The sequence below is a fragment of the Labrus mixtus genome, chromosome 17, assembly GCF_963584025.1.
Source record: "Labrus mixtus chromosome 17, fLabMix1.1, whole genome shotgun sequence".
Classification (NCBI taxonomy): domain Eukaryota; kingdom Metazoa; phylum Chordata; class Actinopteri; order Labriformes; family Labridae; genus Labrus; species Labrus mixtus.
This window is the reverse complement of record NC_083628.1, coordinates 20,796,633-20,819,533: the sequence shown is the minus strand read 5'-3', so window position 1 is coordinate 20,819,533 and position 22,901 is coordinate 20,796,633. Positions and strand designations below refer to the sequence as shown.

The 22,901-nt window shown below is 39.5% G+C and overlaps 2 protein-coding genes across 5 annotated transcripts in view; one reads left to right on the top strand and one right to left on the bottom strand.

Moving 5' to 3' along the window:
- rab27b (RAB27B, member RAS oncogene family) overlaps positions 1-22,901 on the top strand; it is a 160,239-nt gene that overhangs the window by 56,438 nt on the left and 80,900 nt on the right. The window lies entirely within an intron of this gene.
- Positions 835-22,901, bottom strand: part of LOC132991892 (cingulin-like protein 1) — a 54,924-nt gene continuing 32,857 nt past the window's right edge. For 2 of the 4 annotated variants that reach the window (XM_061060847.1, XM_061060848.1), the window contains 20 exons: positions 20,961-21,078; positions 20,617-20,807; positions 19,726-19,810; positions 11,625-12,131; positions 10,468-10,758; positions 9,666-9,758; positions 9,134-9,295; positions 8,420-8,548; positions 8,102-8,160; positions 7,786-7,933; positions 7,560-7,664; positions 6,721-6,873; positions 5,796-5,963; positions 5,448-5,621; positions 4,806-4,895; positions 4,603-4,686; positions 4,345-4,463; positions 4,015-4,123; positions 3,026-3,189; positions 835-2,742 (listed from right to left, as the gene is read on the bottom strand). In XM_061060847.1, coding sequence (XP_060916830.1) covers positions 2,619-2,742; positions 3,026-3,189; positions 4,015-4,123; positions 4,345-4,463; positions 4,603-4,686; positions 4,806-4,895; positions 5,448-5,621; positions 5,796-5,963; positions 6,721-6,873; positions 7,560-7,664; positions 7,786-7,933; positions 8,102-8,160; positions 8,420-8,548; positions 9,134-9,295; positions 9,666-9,758; positions 10,468-10,758; positions 11,625-12,131; positions 19,726-19,764 — 2,718 coding nt within the window. In that variant the 5' untranslated portion in view covers positions 19,765-19,810; positions 20,617-20,807; positions 20,961-21,078 and the 3' untranslated portion in view covers positions 835-2,618. The remainder of the gene's footprint in view (positions 2,743-3,025; positions 3,190-4,014; positions 4,124-4,344; positions 4,464-4,602; positions 4,687-4,805; positions 4,896-5,447; positions 5,622-5,795; positions 5,964-6,720; positions 6,874-7,559; positions 7,665-7,785; positions 7,934-8,101; positions 8,161-8,419; positions 8,549-9,133; positions 9,296-9,665; positions 9,759-10,467; positions 10,759-11,624; positions 12,132-19,725; positions 19,811-20,616; positions 20,808-20,960; positions 21,079-22,901) is intronic. The other 2 variants (XM_061060849.1, XM_061060850.1) reach the window with 2 other exon arrangements.

Here is a 22,901-nt window from a genome sequence, read left to right as displayed (position 1 = left end):
ATATACAATACAACAATATAGGCTGAAATATACACACATGCACAAACAGGATGCTATGGACATGCACTAATGGAGAGATGTCAGAGTGAAGGAGCTGCCCACAATGGGCGCTCCTGAGCTGATGGTGTGGAGGGGGTTTGGTGCCTTGCTCAGGGGCACCTCGGCAGTGCTCAGGAAGTGATCTGGCACCTCTCCAGCAACCAGACCATCTTCCATATTTGGTCCGCACCTCCGGTTCCCAACCCAAGTCCCTACAGACTGAGCTACTGCGGGAGCTACTTACACCCAAATTATGAGAAAAGTTCATCCTCTCTGTCTTTTGCCTGCTCCACTTTTCAGAAAATGTGTGCTCAAACAGGCCGTTTGGAGATTTTCCCTTCATGACCCCTCCCCCAGGTGGGTGACACTCCCACAGCTACGTGTTTGTTCTGTCCTCTGAGTCTGCCTTCTCACCGTAAACGATAAGGCATGGAGCAAGAAAACCCGAGCCACCCAAGTCCTTCCAGAGAGGGGCCGTGGTCAGACACAGCTCATTTACATATTTAAAGCTACAGACACAGAAACAGCCTGTTCTGAGCAAGGCTGAAATAGAGGGGTTTATTGGCATGATTAAATACAGGATCAGAGTGGATTTAGAACAAGAAACTTCACACATGTTTTGGGGAGCTCTGAAACTTATTTAAACTGGTTAAAAAGGAGAATAATATGTTAATATGTTACCTTTAATCATTTGTGTTCTCCAGAAAAGTGTTGATGAATGTCTGCTTAGCGCTTTCGTAATCAAAGCAAAAATAATGGAAACTATTTAAGACAAAAAAAACACTACATCCAGAATTTACAGTGAAGAAGAGTTTATTTCCATTGTGTAGAAACTTCTCACCAAAATAAAGAGAACATGAACAACAAAAATAAATACCCGAGAACAGCAGAGCCAGCAGAATGTGAAGTGTAGTTACAAAAATAAGTCAAGTGTATTCTATTTCTTTTTTACATATGTGTAGACACTGTCAACCTCCTCCATTAAACAACAAAAAAAAGACACCAGTGACACTCTGCAGCAATTCTACTCCCCAACAGCTGAATTATAAAAACCTTTCTATAGACACAAACAGAAGATTTATTATCCTGTTTCCAAAAAAAGCCAAATACACCAACCAATGTAAACATAGAACATCTTTGTCTTAAAAGTAGCTTTAAGTGTTTACCACAGCTTTTGATGAAGCATGCAGACCAGAGCTGGGCTCATTTCAGTTTCAATGAGAAAGGGGAGGATTATCCTCTCAACTTTGAGTCTTTATGAACTTTTTGAGAATCAGTGAATATCCATTGGTTTGAATTAAACAGCCTAGCCCTGTTTGCCTCTCTCTGTACACCTAGTTATCTAATTATAAGAGCAAACAGGACATTAACTAAGACAACAGCGTGGCATGAAAGCTGTCTCTTAATGCCATTTTGTTCACTTCATCACTTTGCATTGACACATATCTTTGATCCAAACTGTGGTGAGACATTTTTTCATACTTCTGAGAGCTAAAACGTCCTATTTTGCACATTTTACAGTTTAACAAAGACACACAAACAAAGGCAACGTGATGAGTTGCATTTCCTTTTCTGTCGTCGTCTTTGCTGACAAAACAATCCTTTCATGAACAGATACTGTAAGTGGAAGGCACAGTGAGTTTAAATAATACAGCAGCCAACCCTATAAAATACCTCAAACTAAACTCTAATATTATACCCCTCAAACATCTCAAGTACAGAACATGGAAAAATATCAGAAATCATAAAAACAACACAAACACAAAAAAGTGTTCGATATAAATAATCTCCTTTTTGTTTGTTGTAAAGTCTGTGGGAGTTAAAAGTATTATTTCAACTTAAATGCTTATACGGTATGCAATCTGTGGAGCACAAAATGAAGACGCCTTCCTGGACGGTTCACTGTTCAAAAGCTCGCTGGAACAGACTCCAGCGGTCTGTTGCTACGATAATAAAATGTCTTTGTCACCAGTAAGTTTCCCTCTACATCTTATTGCACTAAGGTAAACTAACAAATTCTTATAAATATTATGGAAAAGAAAAGGAGAAAATATGATGGTCAAGCTTTTTTTTCCCCCCAATTATTCTACAAGCAGGCTTCAAATTCAGCACATAAAAGGAAAATAGTGAAGCATACTGAAGGTAGAAGAAAGAAGATTTTTGCAGAAAAATATAACAATCTTTTCATGTTTCTTATTGGACCACATACCTTTCTTTTGTTTGGGACGCTTTGTAGGAGATCATTAGGATAATATAAGTTTGGTTAAAAAAAGATAAAGATAAAAGTTAATTTACAATTGAACTTCAAGAAAAGGCATCCATGGTTCAAGAAAACATCCTGGTTAAAAAAATAGATTTAAAAAAACCGCCTTGCCCCCAAATGGCTAAAATGAGAATCTAATGTCACTTCTTCGGTCATTCTTTAGTCCTGAGAATTTGACTGGAGATTTGTTTTGTCTCATACAACAGGCTTTTTCCTCTTCTCCATTATTGTTGGTTTTGGTGGCAGTTAACGAAAAAACCATTTAAACACATCCTAACTGCACTGTTGCCTGTTCCATGAGCTGAAGTGTGATTGTTTAGACTTTAGTGACTTGGCTTGGTGTTTGTTCCTCCGGCGGATTCTCTTCATCTTCGTCGTCGACACTCAGGTCCAACTTCAGGTTGTCCAGAGTCTGACGGATGGTCAGCGTGTCCTTACGCCTGTGACAGAGGGACATGTTGTTTAGATACCGACCATGAAAGTCACTGCTGTGACCTGTACAAGAGGAAAGTAAGAAACACATCTGTACATCCATTTACTTCTGTAGGTCTGTTCTTGAAGGTAGTATTCCCTCCATGTATGACTCAAAAACAGGTTAAAGAAAGGCCAAAAAAAACTTTATGTTGGACCAAAATGGGTTCAGAAACATTCTTAGAAAAGTACTTTTTTATTGCTGTTACACTCACAAAATATCTTTCTTATAATATGTATCAGATCATGTACTTTATCTGTATGTGCTGGTCGAGCAGCTGCCTCTGCAGCCGCCCGCTCGTCTCCCTCTCCTCTGCCAGCTCTCTCTGGGTGTGGCGGTACTGCGCCTCCTTCCTGCTCGCCTCCTCTTCGGCCTCGTTCAGCTGACGCTTCAGTGAGCGGATCCTCTGAGCCATCTGAAGGAGCAATCACAGAGTTTAAACACTCAGCAGGACAGAAACACACACTGTCTGATGAAAGGATGTAACTATACCTTGTGATACAATTAGATATCCATACAAAACAGGGACGATTCAAATCGATGAGACAAATAATATATTGCAATACTCTTTGTAACCAGCAGAGGGCACTATCCACTTTTGACTTCTCTTGTTTGACATCATTACGTTTTTTGCATCAGTAGCTGATAAGAATTTTCTAAACAGATCTTTTTTATATGATATCAGTGTCACTTTCTATAAATAAAAAATACATTTTGTTTTCCATAACTATAAAACCTCACAATTAGAATGGATTACTTGAATGTATAAAGAAACAACAAGAATAAAATGAACATTTTTGTTGTCAGATAATTTAATTTAAAGAATATTATTTATTCATAATTTGACTTCAACCTCATACCTCTAATCAAATCAGAAAATTGTGTAGTCAGAAAGTCGTATAGTGAATCCAGATTAATGATAAATATCGTCCCTTTTGATTGAGTGTACTTGTGACATGTGTGTACAGTTCTTTTAGTATATTTATGATTAAATTAGGTCTAAAACTATGGAAAATAAAGCACATCCCATTGATTCCAAAAGCTAACACCAGAATTTCAGTTTTTCAAGTTTTCACTCATGTGTGGCTCTTAAATCTTTTATGAGCCGTTTTATTTTAATGATCCTTATTCAAGGCAGTTAAAACTGAAGATCAGATGGTTTAAATATGACTGCACCCGATTAGACTTTGTTTTTGTTATAATGCCATCATGTGGGGAGAGTGTATGAGTTCTTGTGTACCAGTTCTTTCTGCTCATTGGCTATCCTATGTTCCTCCTCCATCTGGTCGCTGAGCTCATTGATCCTCCTCTCCAGTTTGCTGACGCTGTTGGCCAGAATTGATTTGTTCCTGCAACCAAACACAAACACATGATTCTACAACTGGATCAAAAAAAAAAGAAACCAGAACCACGACTGTACTTCTGTCTGTAATATGTGTGACATTTTTATTAATAGTTTCCTTTTTTCAAATAATTTCCTTTCCTGGTCCTGAATAAATGATCCGAGCTACAGGTGTGAAGACAGCTTAGGATATAAAGAGAAAAAAAGAAGATTTTTCATGTGACTGACCTCTCCTCGGCCCTCAGACTGTTCTCCAGCTCTTTGACTCGGGTCTCCGCCCTGGAGATGACGTCCTCCTGAACTCTAGAGCTGTGAAGCTCCTCAATCTCCAGACGCAGCTCACGCAGCTACAGACAGATTAAGAGAGAACTTTGATTTGAGATCAGATCTTACAGGCACTTTGCTTGCTTATTATTGTTTCTCTATTTTAATTTGCATACACTTCAACAAAGTATTATTTTAAATCATTCCACAACTGCACAGTACCTGTCTCTCCATGGAGATCTTGTCAGTCTCCAGAATGTCGTTCAGATCTTTCTCTTGAATCAGCTTCAACTGCAGCTGCTCGGTCTGATGGGAAAATGCAGAAATGTCTCAAGAACAAGCCAACACTCAATTCCGGTTAAAGTAATGGATGGTGAATTATCCGTCAGTGTTTAAATAACACCTTCCATTTCCACTGTGATTACCTGTTCGATAGCTCTCTTGTGCTTGGCGGCCCACCTCTGCTCGCTGTCTTGGAGCTCCTCCAGATCGGTCTCCAGGTCGATCATCTTCTCCTGAAATAAGACCAGGTAAAAACAGAATTCAAACATCTTCCAAACAACTAAAATAACGTTGTTCCCAACAGCCTGTGATCTGAGGTCACTCTGCTTGATGACAACTGTCAGCAGAACACATTCAGGTTATTCAGAAATGGGACAGATTAACTATCTTCAGAAATAGCAACGTGATGAACATTTGGGATTATGGAATTAGCGAGTTGATTGCTAAACAGGATTTGCATAATTAATGCCTCATTAACCCCAAACTCTAATGATTTGCATGACTGATTAATTCGAGTGGACATCTCTGTTTGAATCATCAGGTCATGTACTGTATGTTCTCCCTCTGTGGATAGTCTCTAATATAGCAACTTATTTAAATTATACCAAATAAAGAGAGGAAGGTGTGTGACATTTTAAATCTTACCAAGGGTGATACTAAATATGACAGTTCTGCCATAAATTCTATGTTTACAATTTTTGATTTATTTTGCAAGATATTATTTCTGAAACACTTTGAAACTGCATATTAACACTTTTATTGCCATTGAGTATCCGATGGTTTACCTGAGCCTGTTTGAGTTGTTTGGCCAGGTCCTCTTTTGTCTGGTTGGTGGTCTGCAGCTCCATTTGGAGGTCATCCACAGTCCTCTCTGCCTGCTTACACTGCAGCTGGATCCTCTCTCTCAGCTGGATCTCCTCCTCCAGTGTGCGCTCCTTATCAATGAGTTTACCAGAGACCTGCACACACACACACACGAAAAAACTCTCAAAAAAACACATTGTACCCAAAGTATTCTCTGCTGTTTGAAGCTTTAAATCGCTCAGTTTGTTTAACTTATACAACAGCATTAACAGCACAAGATAGTTTCTCAAATGTGTGGTATTCAATGGATGGCAATCTGGTGGACATACCTCTCCCTGTAGTCTGTTGACAATTGACTGTAGTCTCTGCAGCTCCTGCTCCTTCTCCAGCAGAGTCTCCTCCAGCTCCTCCACCCTCTGTTGCACGTCATCACGCAGCTTCTGCTGAAGGCTCAGCTCTACTGCAGCCTGTGTGGACACCTGCAGGGCATCAGCCAGCTGGAAACACACAAAAACACAAATATTTACATTTGCAGGTTCATACACACAGCATCAGAAATGTTGACCTTGGTCAAATGATTTCTGAATTTATAGTAAGCCATTGAAAGGAATCTAAATCACACATTGCTTTCATATAACATTGCTGCCTATGTCGTTTTGTACCGTATTAAAAACATGAACAACAAAGAGGTGATGAAAAGATTTCTGGGATTGATCTCAAGCCTTTGGAGTTCCTCAGGGCTCTATGCTGGGACCTACTTTACTTTACCTCACTTCTTCGTTACAGGTTTGGCTGTATTGTATCACGATATACAGATGAAACTAAACTTTACATACAGTAACTATCTGTCTGCCAGCCACAATTTTAATTTAAAAAATCTAAAGGGAGGTCAATGGAACGGAAGATGTAATGTGCAGTTTATACAAAAAAGTATACAGAGTGTAATACTATAACAGCTCTTATTTGAAGACACTCAATTGGACTCTACAAATGATAGGATAGGATAGGATACAATACATTATGATGCGATACAATGCACTTTGTCCCTGAGGGGAACATAAGAGAGTATCATGTCCATGGTCATCTATCTGAATATTATTTGGGTTTAAATCGGTTAGGTTTTCTTGTCATTCATAAATAAATCATCTTAATTAAATTCCGTCTCATCAACCTAAACCAAATATATTAACCTTCACAAATTGCATTCTTCTTTTACAGGCCTGTAAAGGTCAAATAACATCTCTGTCTGTGTACCTCTGTCTCCAGTCTGAGGATGGTGCTGTTGAGTGCTGATGTCTTCTTGTTTTTGGTGCCTTGGTCAACCTCCAGCTCCTCCAGCTGCCTCTCTGCATGCCACAACTTATCACTAAGAGTCTGTGAGTGCAGTGTCTCCTTCTCCAGGCTCTCCTGAACACATCACAACACAAAACGATGGAGAGTTCAGAGCTCTACTTCCTTATTAACATTTCTTTATCATGCCGCCAAAATACTTTCAAAGGACTGTAATACTTTGACTACTCCTTTTTTTTTTCTACAAAGAAAGGTATTTTAGTCACAGACTTCAGAATTTAAGAAAGACTGGGTTTGTTGCTGGGTAAATTAATACAACACTGTTGCTAGATTTTAATTAGATTATTTTCCAACCTGCTAGAAGATAACAAGCAAACATGGATGCAGTTTGGAAGCAGCTAGGTTAGCCTAACAAGTTTCCAGGTCCCTAGAGGGGCTGTATCCTACTCTGTATTACTCTTAGCAGCTTACTTGAGCTACTTGCAACTGTGGTAACACCAGTGCAGAATTATTCCATAAAATACAGTAAGGTCATGGTGACAGCAGTACCCTGTTGGAGTACCCTCCTTTACAACTTCTCAAAGACAAAATAACCCATATAATATCAAATAAGTTTAATTTCAATTGAAAAAATGATTGCTTTACTAGAGCTCAGACAACATTTCCTGAATACCTTCAACCAAACATTGGGATAAATTGGATTGTGCTTGAACTCCACCAAATCTGCCATGATTTGGACATGGAAACAATTATCTCTGAGTTTAGGTTTTTTATTTTAAATGCAGCAATGCAACTCAGTGTACCTCAGCATCCTTGAGCCTGTTTTGGAGCGACTGCTGGAGGAAATTGAAGGCGTACTCCTGGGTGTTGGCCTCCACCATCACCTCCCGAGCCTCCTTCACCTCAATCTGCACAAATCATGAAAACAGTTTGTCATGCAAATGCCCAGGCTTTAGGATAATTCTGTCCCTCCATCCAAACATCCATCCATCCATCCATCCATCCATCTATCCATCCATCTGCTCACACCTCCATCTCTCTGAATCTCGCGGCGATGGTTTGTTTCTCTCTGTCTATCTCTATCATCTGCTCTCTCAGCCTCTTCATCTCGTTGTTCAGCTGAGTGTTGTTCCTCAGCAGGTCCTCGTTGTTCACCAGCAGGTTACGCATGTCTAACCTTTAGAGGAAGCAAGGTCGTTAGATGGCTTGTGTTAGTTTCCTTTAAAAATGATTACTTTATAGAGTACTGTAAATAAGACCATTTAGAAGATAGGCTGGAGCGACAGTAAATAAAAAAGAAGCAAAATCATAATTATAATTAAATAAAAATATCAAAATATCCAACCTGATCTGGTTCCTCTCCTTATCCATCTCCACACTCTCTGCCTCCAGGAAATGGTTGCGCTGAATGGAGAAAGTACCAAATAGCATCGGTTAAAGCCACAAATGTTTGAACCATCTAGAAGAAGACATTGTGGCTCAAAACCTCTTCCCTTACATTGCAGCTGGTTATTAATAAGAAGCCACTTTATGACACATCTACAGTAGATGTCTGTAGCTCCATTTCCCTGAACATAACTTCTCCCAACATTCAGTACACTCTGACAACTATCAGGCATCTGCAGCTTTGTGCTTGTGTTAAAAGTGACGAGATGATGCTTACCCTCTGACAGGCGTCCAGCTGCTTGGTTAACTCCTCTATGTAGTCCTTTCTATTGGGGGCTCCCATAGTGGCAGAGCGTATGCTGTAGTGGGTTGTCATCAACTGCTGCTGCTGCTGCTGCTGCTGCTGCTTTTAAAATCAAATAATATGAACATAAAAATTAACATTTGAAGCTGACCAATGTCTCGGTCGGCTGATATTAGCCCATTACTGCTGTAACTATATAAGAGTAGAAAACAGATTCTGCCTTTGAACGAACTTGACAGAAACTAAATTGAATATGATACAATTTTTGGTTCTCATTTGTAATCCAATTGGTATCATTCAATAGTATTTCAACAGGCTTTAAATTCAAGTATTGAATAAAAATGGAAAAACCAAATGGTTAGGGTTAGGGTTAACTCTGGAACCAATTTTATCTGCTTTAACGATGATGTGGCTCTTATTAATATGTATAAACAGATATCAGCATGCAACTGCAGCTACTGTCGTGGAGCAAGAACTTTTAAATGATCAGACTTATGGCTTGTGAATCGAGGATACAGAAGAGTTCTTTTTTTTGCTTCTAAATTTAGTACAAAAGACATGGACAATTTAGTCCATGTTGTGGCTTTAATGAACATAAAAGATAAAACAGTGCAAGTGTGATGGAGGAGTTTGTGTTTTCTACTGTAGTTGTGTATTTGTGTGCGAGTCTGAGCGGTGTTAACGTACAGGGATGTTGACCTCGTTCCTTCTCTTTAACAGGGTGTCGTAGGCCGAGTATCGGGGGCGGGAGTGGGTGGGCGTAGGCAGGCCCACTGGACTGGTGCTGCGACTGTTGAAGCCGTAGAGGTTCATCTCGGAGGTGGCAGGAGAAAGTCCAGTCTGAAAAGTCTGAAGAGGCACAGATGAGGGTCAGTCACTGCCTGTGCATCAGGTTATAAAAGACTGTGATTGTGCTGGAAGCTCGCATGTGTGTTTTTCAAGCTTTTCAAATCCTCCTGAGCTTTTCACTGAGTCTATAAGACCTGCTGGTGATGCTGAACCTGCATCTTAACATCAGGGTTGGAGGTGGAAATACATTCTATCCTCTCACAAAAGGTTTGGTTATTCATTTGTCGATTGACATTTTCTTTTTTCATTTCTGATGTTAAAATAATTTCTAACACCTAAACATGAAGGAAGAATAAAGCAAACAAAATACAGGTGGTACATAGATGTGTAGGGATAGTCTTTCATAAACTAATAATGAAAAGATCATAACCTTGGACATGCGGAGTGAGGGGTTGTAATCCATAGAGGTGGAGTATGGACTGTTGAATACCCTGTGAGGGGGAGTGTTTTCATAAATGCCCACCTGAAAACAAAAACACAAAAATGATTAACCACAGAAAAAAACACCAAAGAAACAAAAACAAAAAGAAATACAAAGTAAAAAAAAAAAAGAAGTCAATCAAATTGCAGACTGAAGAATAACTCAGAGGCGTAGATTGAGTCATATTTGTCAATTCGGATAAAAAAATGTTTTCTCTGTTTGATGGCAAAAATGAAATTTACATAAGTAAAGAAAATGTTGTAAACTTCTAATTGTGACAAATCTGGATTAAAATCTGTTATTTTATCACATTTATCTGAATTTATATTAGCTGTAACTTTGATTTCCATTTGCAAAATCTTTTTTTCCTAATGGAAATAAATAATTAGATTAGAATTATACTTAATAATAGCTTCTCAACACATCAGCAGATTTTCCTCTCATTTTACTGTAACAAGACTTTTAGACTGTGACATAAGTTCTGTTATGCAGTACTTTAAGGTTTTATCACCAGGATAGAGTCCAGAACAAACTTCCCTCAGTGGACATATTTTATCTTGATAGGGGTGTTTTTGCAGTGCATGGACAAAAAGAGGAGCATTTTGTCCAGTAGATGGCACTGTTATATAAGTGGTTTTGTGTTTCTGGACTCACAGATAATAGACATCCATCATGTTATCGTCATAAAACTGTCTCTAATCTCCCTGATCCGATTCACACACAATCACAGTCCCAGGTCGACCTCACCCACCCTGTCAGACGATGTGTCCAAGTCCCGTGAGACTAGGGACTCCATGGACCCTCGAAAGTGGTTCTTCTTCAGCCGGCCTTGCTCCCAATGGGCCAGCCTGGGGCCGTTCTCCCCTATCGGCCCGCCTCCTCCCGGACCATCTGCATCCCTGCTGCCCACCCCGTTGGTCTTCATCTCGTTGTTGACGAACAGCTGATATTTCGGGTTCTGGCTGGTTGACGCCGGCTTCGGTGTGGTGGGCTCGTCCTCTGACGGGCTCTCTGGCTGCTTGTTTGTATCTAATTCTGACTCCTGGAGGAAAAGGGCAGAAGGGAAGAGGGAGGAATGAAACAAACATGAATGACACAAAAAAACACACACATATCCAAGACGGGTGAAAACACTCAGGATGATTTCACTGAGCATGTGTTTGGGTTGTTATTGATCACCAATAGAGAAGATCAATAAAAACAATAAAAAAGAAGAGGTATTCATAAAATTAACAAAGAGCGAAAAGTTACAAATGTTCAAATGAATGACCTCAATTAAAGACGCCAAATGTTAAATCCTGCTGGAAGAAGAGATACTGTGTGGATTAGCACAATGATTGAACAACAATTTCATGAAATAATGGAAATCAACTTTTCATTCAGTTCATTTAAAAATAATGTCCTCAACAATTTGCTGACCGGAGTTTCATTACAGCTGCAGTTAAGTATTTTCTGGCCACTAGAGGGCAGAATAACTTCACTTTAAGCTGTGAAACAAACAGTTTCTCCCCGACAGAAACGTAACCCCGACAGAGCGTAAAAATTCAGTTCTGTCCAAATCATTCTCAGTCATGATCAACACCGTGATAATGTGAGGGATCATCTTATTGTATTAGATCAAAGATGCATGATAATGCAACATGAGATGCAGGAAAAGGAATCAAAGAAAATTAGGAGTTTGAGGCCATTTAGATTAGTGTGATTCAAAGAGCACGGGCTGTAAAATCGTTTCATGCTTTCGAGTCCTTATCCAGATTGAGAAGGGTGCTTTAATCATGCAAGGAGACACATTTTAGCACCTGCAGTGCCATGCTGTGGTGCTGTCCTCATGCACAGCAGAGGGATGCAGAGATTTTCCTTTCAAGCGACGACATCAGAACAGTCGGTCGGGATTTAGATTTTGCTTACCGATCCCATACCGGAGTCTGCCACCGACTCTCTACCAGAGACTGCCGTTTGTGTTTTCCTCTTAGCTTCTGAGTCACTCTTCTCAGTGCTGCCCCCTACTGGACAATCGATTCTTGCAGTGATCTGACTTGATTTGTTGCCATTCTGAGCCGATTCAGCCCCGTTCTGACTGGTTTGCTGGCTCGGAGGGGTCACAGAGATGCTGGGGACTGGACTCCTATCTTGTCCAACGGTGCTCAGAGTATTTGGACTCGACTTGGACTTTGGGGACTCTGGAACCTCAGCAAAAGCAGACTTTGGGGATCCAGAGGAGGGGCTCTGTGGAGAGGAGTCTTGTTCTGGACCAGAGAATTTACTGATCAGGTCTTTAATGCTGCCGGCTCGGCGCAGGTTTGAGCTGCGGATCAGGGCTGCAGACGGCTTCTGACTGGCTTTTCTGATCTGCTGTGTCTCGTCTTTGATGTTGGCCTGGTGGAGACTGAGAGGCGGCTTAGAAGAAGGCACTTGCTAAAAGAGGTGAACACAATAACAGACCCCCAGGACAATGTTAACCCAGTCTAAACAGAAAATGTACAGAGTTAGAAGTTGGTGATATGACAGAAAATACTGTTTGGACCAAAGTGACTTTCACGACAATCTTCTCTTAGTGCATTGTGGGTTAAGTTCAAATGAACAGGCAGGGTTTTCTTTATTGCCATGTTGGATTTTGGTTTGAATTTTGCAGTAATGGATTTCTTTTTCAAAAGTTGAATGGTGGTTCAAGACAAAGCTACACAAAACCTACGTCTATCTAACTCTCATGTGATGCCTTTAAGGCCCACATCAGTTCCACCTCTTTGCCTGTTTCCAGATTCCTGACTGACAGTTAAGTTGATAAACATGTTTTCAATATGGTGTCTGCCGCCGTTTGACTTTAAACGCCTCCTTCAGAAAACAAAAGGAGAAGTCCATGTTTTAACCATTCTATGACACCTTACCACATAACAATAAAAGATCCTAAGTGTCAATTAAATTATATTTTATAATTTAAATATTATACTGTTCTACAGATGCGTCAGCATTCAATAGTTTGTTACGGCCTACCGTTCTCAATATTACCAAACCTAAAACATGAACAAAGAATGCACTGGTTGGGTGCACTGGTCTGAGTTGACCAGTAGCATCAAAACAGTAGGAAACATATTGTTACTTCTTTTTTTTTGCCGTTGAGTGTCAATCAATCAAAGCTTATTTCTCGATTGGCTACCCAATGACTTGCAGGCTATGACACATGTAGAACTTTCTGTCTGTTTTCTGGCTTCCTGCATCCTTAGAGAGGCTGTCTTCATGGTGTGGATCATGAACTTAGTCGATGAGCTAAGCGATTGTTCCCCTCCTTTGTTGTGTGTATTAACATGTTTGTGTGCAGGTGGGGAGCTCTGGCCTTACAGTATATGATCCAGAAAGGCTGTAAAAGCTAAAACAGGAAAATAGTGTTGCTCCTTATTTGTTTCATCGTCTTCCTTTAAACATGGAAAGCAGTTATATTACACAAACAGGACGTATATGGATATAAGACATAAATGGAAAAATATAATTCATTCCATCACTGTAACCATGCCTTCAATTATTCATGTAGCAGCTTGATTAAAGTGTGTTTTCTCTCAGCCTCTGTCCCTTGTCTTAACAGTAAGTAGATGCTGTTCACTGTTGAAATGCATACATAATAACACACTGTGTTCGTGTGTGTGTGTGTGTGTGTGTGTGTGTGTGTTCCTATCTGACATAAATCCCTCTTGAGGAAGTGCAACATCTGCTCGCTCATCTGAAAAATCAGCACCCTCCCCCCGCTACCCAACACAACAGTTCACTTTCTCACACTGAAATAAAAGAGGATATATGTAGGTATGTAGAGTAACGGACAGACAGACATGACTCCATAATTCAAAAAATCCCACTCAACTCAACTCAACTCCCAAAATGAGGAATAAAACAATAAATGGCAGCATTTTAAATTTCTTCTTTGCCAACAAGCCACTTGATTAAATCCAACTATAATTAACAATCATAACAAGGAGGCTGATGCCACTTAGAGAAATGAAGTGGCGAGCGTCCAGGGGTTTAACTTTCGGGGCTCGAGGGTCCAAAGCACCGAGTGGCCTTAATCCAGGGACTCGCCTGGACGCCTCCCCTGAGAACAGTGAGCCAGGGCTGGGCTGGGAGTGCAGCCGTGGTCTGGGAGGGCGGAGAGGGAGGGTGGGCGTCTGGGGTTTAGGATCACTGCTAATCACCTCGGTATTAAAATGTTTACAGGCCGGGGTGGGATTAGCTCTGAGCTGATGATTTTTAATGTTATTATTTTTGCCCTGTGAGCTGAGCGCGCTCAGTGTGGACTCTCTCATGGGATGAGGAGACGGACACACACACACACACACTCGCTGGTGGAATGTGTGTGTTCTTGTACCTCTCGTGTACATTTTAGTTGTTTCAATAAGTGACTTAATATTCAGGTCAAAACCCCACAACAGAGATGTTCAAGAATCAAAAGTGATGCACACTGATACACATGTTCTGGACTTGCCAAATGTCTGAATACATTCTTGACCTCTATACCTGCGCTTAATAATATCACAGGTACAACGATTCCCACAGAGCTAAGTATCAAATTTAAAGATAATGTACAGTATAACCTGAGGGGGAAATCAGAGGAGTTTAAAGAAGATCTGGGATGATTTTCTAACGTTTTTGGAGACAGAGCCTGTAAGTTAGTACTCCTTTGTTACACATAGGTACTAACTCTACCTGTTAAACACATGTACTGTAAGTCAAACCCTTCTTATGTTTGCTGTGTTCTTAGTTGTCCTCTTTCACTTCAATTCTATAATTTAGTTGGATATTTTATATTTTATTTTAACCTAATTTAATTTACAACCTTTACTATTACTATTTTTTTAAATCTATTTCCTTTTCTTGTATTCATTCATTCATTCTGATCAGGATCACTCATGTTGTTAAATAACTTAAGGTTCTGATTTAAGGGGGGGGGGTTAAGGTTTAGGGTCGAGGCTGATCGAGCGTCTATGTGGTCATAAACATGATCACTGTTGTTAATTCAGCCCTTGGGTTGTTAAGATTTAAATCAGTAAGAACAATTTTCAAAGAGAATGAAGAAATTGTAAATACATTTTACATCAATGATTAAATATAACGGGAATCGTTATTAAATCAAACATATAATTTGTGATCCATTTTGATTCTTTTTAATTCTCATAAATTGTGTTGATTGTTTTACACTCGTTGGTAACGTCAGAAATCAGAAGAAGAAATACATTCATTTCCTTTCTGCTTTCATGATGACCCCCTCTGTTTTTACAATCTAATGTGACAGAATATGATTCAGTATCTGTCTATGCAGGTGGAAAACAACATTTACAATACATTTTCTGTCAATGAAATCTTGCCCAAAGCCCTGATGTCAGAGTTCTACATGATAACTATTAGTTAGACAGTGGCCTGTGTTACCAAACAGAGCCTCGTGTGACCCTGAGAGTTAAGTCAGCCACATGCAAATGATTCTTAAGTGATTTCAATTTAACTTCAAAAAGGAATGTTTCACTTTTATTTGGAGTTAGAGGAACAAAAGAAGGCGATCACACAGACACACCCTTCATTCAGGAAAACCACGCAGATCCATATTACCAAATGTCCTCAACACACACACATACGCTGGACCTCCATTCCTCGCTGCAGTACAGACATATGGCATAGAGCCGTAACACCATCTGACCCAGATATGACAGCAATGCATCGTGGGAAATCTATTGAATGCCTCTCTGATGTTTATGCACAGAAGAACTCAGGGTTATTTCAGAATAAGAGTTCAGGAGAGGATGTAACATTGTGACCTGCTAACATTTCCCCAGACTCTCCAGGGGATGATGATTTGTTGTTTCAGGAAAAATTCCCTTTTTCTTTGTTATTGAAGGTTTTAACCTTAGGCTCGCAATAATAAAAGTATTTTATTTTCAATCCTAATCTGTTACATTTGGGAAATCAATCAAAAACAAATTAGACTTGTTGAAATAGTTCCACATATTTTATTGAAGAGGCCACACCAGTTATTTAAAATAGACTGACGCTGGAATTTAAAAAAAAAAAAAGGTCATAAACGAAGCAGCAGAGGTCAAGACGATCTAAAAAATAACCAAGTCAGGTTATATGGCCTGCAAAACTCCTGTATCCTACATTTCCCATGATGCAACTCATTAAGTTTTTTTCAGTCACCCTCTATGTCTGGTAAATGTTTATGTCTCACTAACCTTTTCAAACAAAGCCTTGTAGCAAATCTTTTAGTCCCCTAGTCACATCTGATAACCCAAATGACATCACCAGGAGCGTGCAGCGGGGCGGCCAGGGGTGGCATGGGCCCCAGGTCCTAAGCTATGATTGGTTATTTTTCTTATAAGAGGTGGGACCATTCAGGATGTGTTACAACAGGCTGCCAGTAGCTTCCTTTACATATCAAAGTGGCATTTTTACTGTTGTTAGTCATTTCATTGTAGATACATTCTTTACTATTTAACGAGACACGTGCAAAGTAAGGGAATTGAGTCCATGAAAAATTTGCACACAAAGTCATGCATGCTAACATGTCTAACGTGCAATGACCTGAAAAGCTAACTACACAAACACTAATACTGCAAATACATTTATCTTTGCAAGTTTGACATCGTGCAGAAGCTTGCACACATTTTGTAAGTACTTTAAAACTTTAGACAAACGTCTCCTTTTTGAGTCCTTTAAAAATTGAGTTAAGAAGATTTAGATTTTTCCAGTCTCTGGTGCTACCTAATAGTTGATATGATAGTGGCGGCAGAGAGGGAAATAAATAGGCAAAATTAAATTAATTTGTGTGTGCACACAAACTTCATTCCAACCCTAAATGAGTCAGAGCTCCAGACAAAAATGTCTGGACAACCCATGGACATCATCAAGGAAGTGAGAACCACAAACGATATTTTACAATGTTTATACTTCTACGAGATTTATGTTGAGGGAGGTCGATGAAAATGAGCAGATGCACATAAACGTTACACCAAAGCAAACTGTCACAGCGGTAAACGACTGCACAATGAAAAATAAGAGAAATAACAAATTAGTAGCAGCCGTCTCGGGTCGGACATGTTCGCCTGTCACATGGAGCAAAACGTCGAGCTACATTTGGCCCGAGGCAATCTGCTTGGCAATATGTTGCCGTGTTGTTGTTGTTGTTGTTGCCCCCCCTCCACTCATTGTGACTGTAAATAACAAAGATTAATGAACGAACCTGCCCTCTGTCCTCGCCTTGAGGCTTGTACGTTCTCACACCGTGCTTAACCCACAATCATCATTAAAACAGGAATATTTGTTACAAATCAGGATGAAATCTGGGAAAAAAAATAATCCTGGATGTCTCTTTATTTAATGTGGGAATAAATAAAATGAGTTTATGAGTACCATCACTGTGGTCTGTTTATGTATTACAATAAGCCTACAAAACATAGAAAGTTAACGAGTGATATGTTAATTATTATATCCGCTTAGTAAGGATCCAAAAGAGGACAAAACAACATTTAGAACTGCTCAGATTTAGAGGAAATAAAAAAGGGACACCAGTGCTTTGTTTCTTAAAATGCTAACGCTAAAATGTCACCTGAGGCTGAAAGGAATTGTGATCATTTTTTTAAAACTCTTATTTTGAAACCGTGTGAAATATCAGCAGATTTATGTTTTCTGTGATTTATTTTGAAGCCCTAAAACGCTAAAAATGTGGTCACCGTTTAACGAGAGTACATGTTGAACAAAACTTTTAGAAAATCCCGGAAATAGTTACAAGACTTTCTGAGATTAAATTTTAAATTATAACACACGTATCAATCAAACAATTTTTATTCATATAGTGCCAAAGACTGTTCCAGACTGAACTATAATATCAGATGAATCTTTAAAAACATTGTGTTGAAACATTAAGTTCTGTCATTGAGCTGAATTCGGCCTTAACCCTTTAATTATTGCTGCTTTTGATATTTTGAGGATAATTCAGATCTAGACTAATGCATTACTAAATGTCTAGATAATCTGTTGATGATGTGACATATGTGAGAAAACACACAGGACAAACACAGTTCACACAGATCACCAAATCTAAAATAAAATCTCATATCATTAATCTAATCTAAATCTATTGGATTTATATCTCATCAAATTGTTTCTGATTAAACAAATGCTGGCTCCTTTTCTGACAGATGAACCAAAAATAATCGGATGACTGTGCCTCTCATGGGACCAGAGTGACTCGTGTAGATTTTATATTTACTTTAATCATAGAGTTGAGACTATTTAACTAACAGAGAGCACGTTCTCCAGCTAATCATGTTTTTTTTTTTTTTTTTTGCTTCTTCTAATTTTTTCCTCATCTTTTGGTTATAAATGCTTCACCGATGAGCGCTGTTCTGTTAAAGGACAGTTTATCACTCCTGTGTGAAACTTCATCTCTTACTTTGACCTGTTTTTATGTTGTAATTTAGCACAGCGTTTCTCAACTGGTGGGTCTGAACCCAAAAGTGGGTCGCAGAGCCTTTTTCCATGGATCGCAAACATGTGTTTTTTCATTAAACATATTTGCTTTGTAAAAAAATAATTAAAATTGGGGTTGCAAAAAGGAGTTGGTGGAGTGTCCTGAGGCTAAACCAGTACAGAAACACTGATTTAGCATCTTCTGCTTGATTTCTTTCTGGGGTTGTCATCTTGATTATTGAGGATCTTTTAACAGGTTGATTCTTTAATTTCTTCTTGGTTCTTTAGTTTCTCCTGGTTGGGTGTCTGTATTCTTTAGTGTTGGTATAATTTTCACAACAGCAGAAAAAGTTGGATTGAAAGAGTGTTTCTCAGTAGTTTTATTTCGATGTATTTATTCTTGCACATCCTCCCAATGATTTCAGCAGGTTAATGTGAAAAGCAAACTACAATTTAACACCTTTTAGAAAATAAAAAACAAATATTTTCCAGTGCAGCTTCACTTTGAACTCTTACTAAAAATTGCTCTTTTTCTCAATGGGGACGAGTCTGAGCTGCAAACAGTGAGTGTGAGTCATGTTGTGTTTGTGTGCAGGAGCTGCAGCGTGTTGGCAGCCGGCCTGTCTGCCGTGTTTGTGTTTAAGCTTCATGAGATACACTGTGCTGACACTTTGACAGGTTTCCTGTTCTAATAAGACTCCAAACCAGGTTTCCTCCCTCATCGTCTCCTGTCACTACTGTGTCAGTTTATTATAGAAGGTTTTTTTTTTCTTGATGTTCTGGGGTTTTTTTAGGGGGAAAAGATGCTAACAGTGTTTGTAAGTGAATGTGTGCGTGTGTGTGTGTGTGTGTGTGTGTGTGTGTGTGTGTGTGTGTGTGTGTGTGTGGTTCTATATCTGTGTGTGACAGACAGAGCCAGATGAGCGGGCAGATGTTTCCTCTGTCTCCTCTCCGACTGTCTGAGAAAGACTGACAACAGCTGGATCCATGCCAGACACACGCACAGGCACAAAGTTACACGAGCACAAACGTGCACGCACAAACACACACAAGCACAAACTCTCACACACACACAACCACACACTCTTGGATAAAAAACACAGCGACACTGTTCTACTCAACTAAACTGCAACGAGAGGTTTCTTCTCTTGTTATATGTTTTAGTTTTCCTGTAATATTTAAGTTTTGTTTGAGTTTCTTATTGTAAAATGTTTAAATGTTGTTGAACTTCATCTTGTGTCTCAAGATTTGTTTGAGTCCAAATGCACAATATATTAACCAATAGATTTTTGTTTTTAAAAAGGTTGAAGTTTGGCCTCAAAGTTCTCTAACTGCCCACATGAATTCTGCTGGACGGGTATTCTTAGTTAGCATGAAAAACAAACATGCCTAATCTTTCAGGATGACAGCTGGGGGTTAGGGTTGGTGTTAGTTTGCTTCCAAACAGTGTCAAGTGTTTGGAAGTGATTTAAAAGCCTGATGGCACCAAGAACAAGAAACACAGAGTAAAGAAAGGTAAAGACAACAGGTTAGCTGAGCCTGCTGTGATTTTAAAGTTGGACTGTACCATGTTGTTCTGCTGCTCTGTCTCGCTCTTTCCCTGCATGCTGCGGTCACTCTCTCTGCTCGGGAGCGTTTCCTTTTTGTCCGACCTGAGAAAGAAAATAAAACAAAACTTGTTATGAAAAAAAAATGACAAGAAAAAAGTTAGTCTCTTTCTTTAAAGGAGCAATATGTAACTCAGACACCTAGTGTTTAAAATGGGTACTGCATTGTAGAGAGCTGTCTCCCCCCCCCCCCTCCTCTCTAGAGTCGATGCTCACACAGGTCACCATGTGGTGAACACTGAAGCTTCAGTGTTTTTCCAGCTCTGCATCGGTCTGTAAACCTTTCTGTGTTCTAACCTCTCTCCATTTTTCAAAAGCATCTCCAATATTGATCCTAGTTTGAGCACGTTTCTGCTCGTGGAGCTTATTAGAAACATGCAGAGGCTTTTTAGGTCGGGTACAATCACTTCTATCTGAACCACTTCTCTTGCCCGCTTCCATCGCTGCAACACCTGTTGGTTTGACGTTTGTCTGTCAAGCCAAAACGGCCGTGTGAGGGTCGCCTTAAAACCGCCTACCTTCTCTGGTCCAAACAAATCCAGAGCATTCAGGACCAGAATCTAAAGTTAGAAGGAGGACATACTGGCTGCTGCATTGTTGTCAGAGAAGCCAGCACTTCAACATAACATGTTTCCTTAATGTCTGATCATATAGTAAGATCACTTTATCATTTCATTCACTTAATACCTGACAGATTGCTCCTTAGATAAAGCCCTAAACAGAACTAGAACACACTGTGATGGTATCATCACATATGATAATAATGAAATCAAAAGACAATTAAAAACTCGATCAAAGTTAAATTCAACAATGACTTTGGATAAATGAAAACATGATGAGGTTTGAGCTACCTGTGTGACTGTCTGAGTATTTTCTGTGTGAAACCGGTCAGTCTCTGCGTCTCTTCCTGGTACCTCTGCAGGTCTTGTGTCAGCAGGTTATGGAGCGCGCTCAGTGCCTCCTCCTGGAACACCAACCTCTCTGATTGAAGCAAACGCTCGGTGATGGAGACCTGAAGCTCCCGACAGGCACACAGCTGAACCTGTGGAAGATGAAAATAAGGAGATATTTTAACAAAATAAAGTGACATCATTGTTCGACTAATAGGTTTTCTGGTTGTGACCTCTCCTGACAGTTTGTCTAAACAACATGTTTACCTAATGATCAGATGTAATAAAATCCTCTGATCACTTACAGTGGACGTATGAAAGCTGGAGTTTCTCCTCAGCTCCTGTTTGGCCTGTTTCTTCTTCTCCTGAAGAATTAAAAGCTCAAAGGAAAGCAGCCGCTGTCGGCCCTCAATCTGCGAGAGTCTGAAAACACACAAACACACAAACATTTAGATTACAGATTACATTCAAGTCAACTAAAATCTAACACTAATACCATATTAACTAATATAGTCTATTTTGTTTTATTTAGTACGGAGCCTCTGAAGTCCCAAAAGGTAATAACTTGTTAATATATTGTGCACACAACACTTCAGGGGCTCCGTAGTTTAACCTTACTATAAACCCTATACCACAAATTAATGCAAGTGTTAAATAGACTGTTTATTGGCTGGATATCTTTGACTTTCAGAATGAGTTTAATTAGAGATGCAGACATTTTATCTGTTGATATGTTTTTTAACAAGCCAGCCTTTTTTTTACGTTAGGGCAAAGAATACATCACTCCATATGTGGCTAAATCTAAATCTAAATTCCTTTATAATATATTTAACCAGGAAAACCTCACTGAGATTAAGAATCTGATCTAAAGTGTCCTGGCCAAGACAGACACAGCACGATAAACAAGTAACAGACATAAAAGACTGATCAACATCTGAGTCACAGAGCAGACAAGTGGTTTTATCAAAGCATCTACAACCAGAAGCATCTTCCTCCAACACCTTCAATCTACTCTTAAACAGATTTAAAGAGACCAGCTCCCTCAGACACCTCAGATCATCCTGCAGGAGAGTCCAGACTGCAGGAGAAGCGTACCTGAAACTCCTTTTCCACGTTTCAATATAACAAATTAAGTTTCATGACCGGGTCGCTGAGCAACTGAAGACTGAAGACTCCTGCACTTTTCTCATCAATACATTTACACAAGTGAGAGAAGAAGATTAAGTATAGTCTTATAAATAAGGACATGCAAATGATAATGTCTACTAATATAATAACAAGCAGAAAATAAAAAGGTTTAACCCTCACACTAAGAGACGTATGTTTTCAAGACACACAGAATCAAATATCAGTGAACAACGTGTGAATAAGAAGGAAAGAGGAACAGTTTGCAGTTTGAGATAATTACAGCAGAGAAAACATTTTGTGTCTTTTATACAATTGGAGCTTGAACCCCCCCTGACAGACGACCTGAGCCGCTCCTGAAAGGAGAGAAAAGAACAGGACAGAACAGGTCGGACCTTTCTACTCTCTGTTTGTCTTCTACAAGCTCGGAGATTTACTGAGAAAACACCGACGATAGATACAGCATCACGTCTTTACCGGACTCTTTAAAAGACTGAAGAAGCTTTGAGTCATTTGTTTACTTTGATTTAAAAAAAAGAAAGAAAACCATTTATCAGAGATAAAAAAAGAAAAGAAAAAGGGTTAGTCATGGTCATGGGATTTCCTGATCCCTGAAAGCAGCACACTTTGACAGCATTCCTGATCAGCCAACCAAAACAACCACAGTGGATAACATGAAACTGTTCCTTCAACAAACATGGCGACCCGTTGATACAGAGTTAATGCTTCCTGACACCATGGACTGTTGTTTACGTCCACTTTATATTCTTCATCTTCTCGCTGTTATCCTCCACCAAAAGATATCTAGACCCAGAGTTCGCAGGAGGGATTTTATACAGTATACTGCACGGGTTAAAGCTGCATGTCAGAGTTTTAGTGTCAGGCCGTTTTCACATATGCACTCCTGAAAATTTCAGGAGGACTGCTGTTGAAATGTTCACCGATTGCGGGGAATAAACATCACCACCCCCTCCCACTCGTTCAAGGTGCTGATTTTTATTCTGCTTTGTTCTCACATCAGCTCGTCTTGCGGTAAAAAATATTTGCAGGGCTGGCTATAAGTGCTGATATCACTCTGAAAAACATCAGGATTTTATTTAGGAGTTTTATGTGCAAGCACT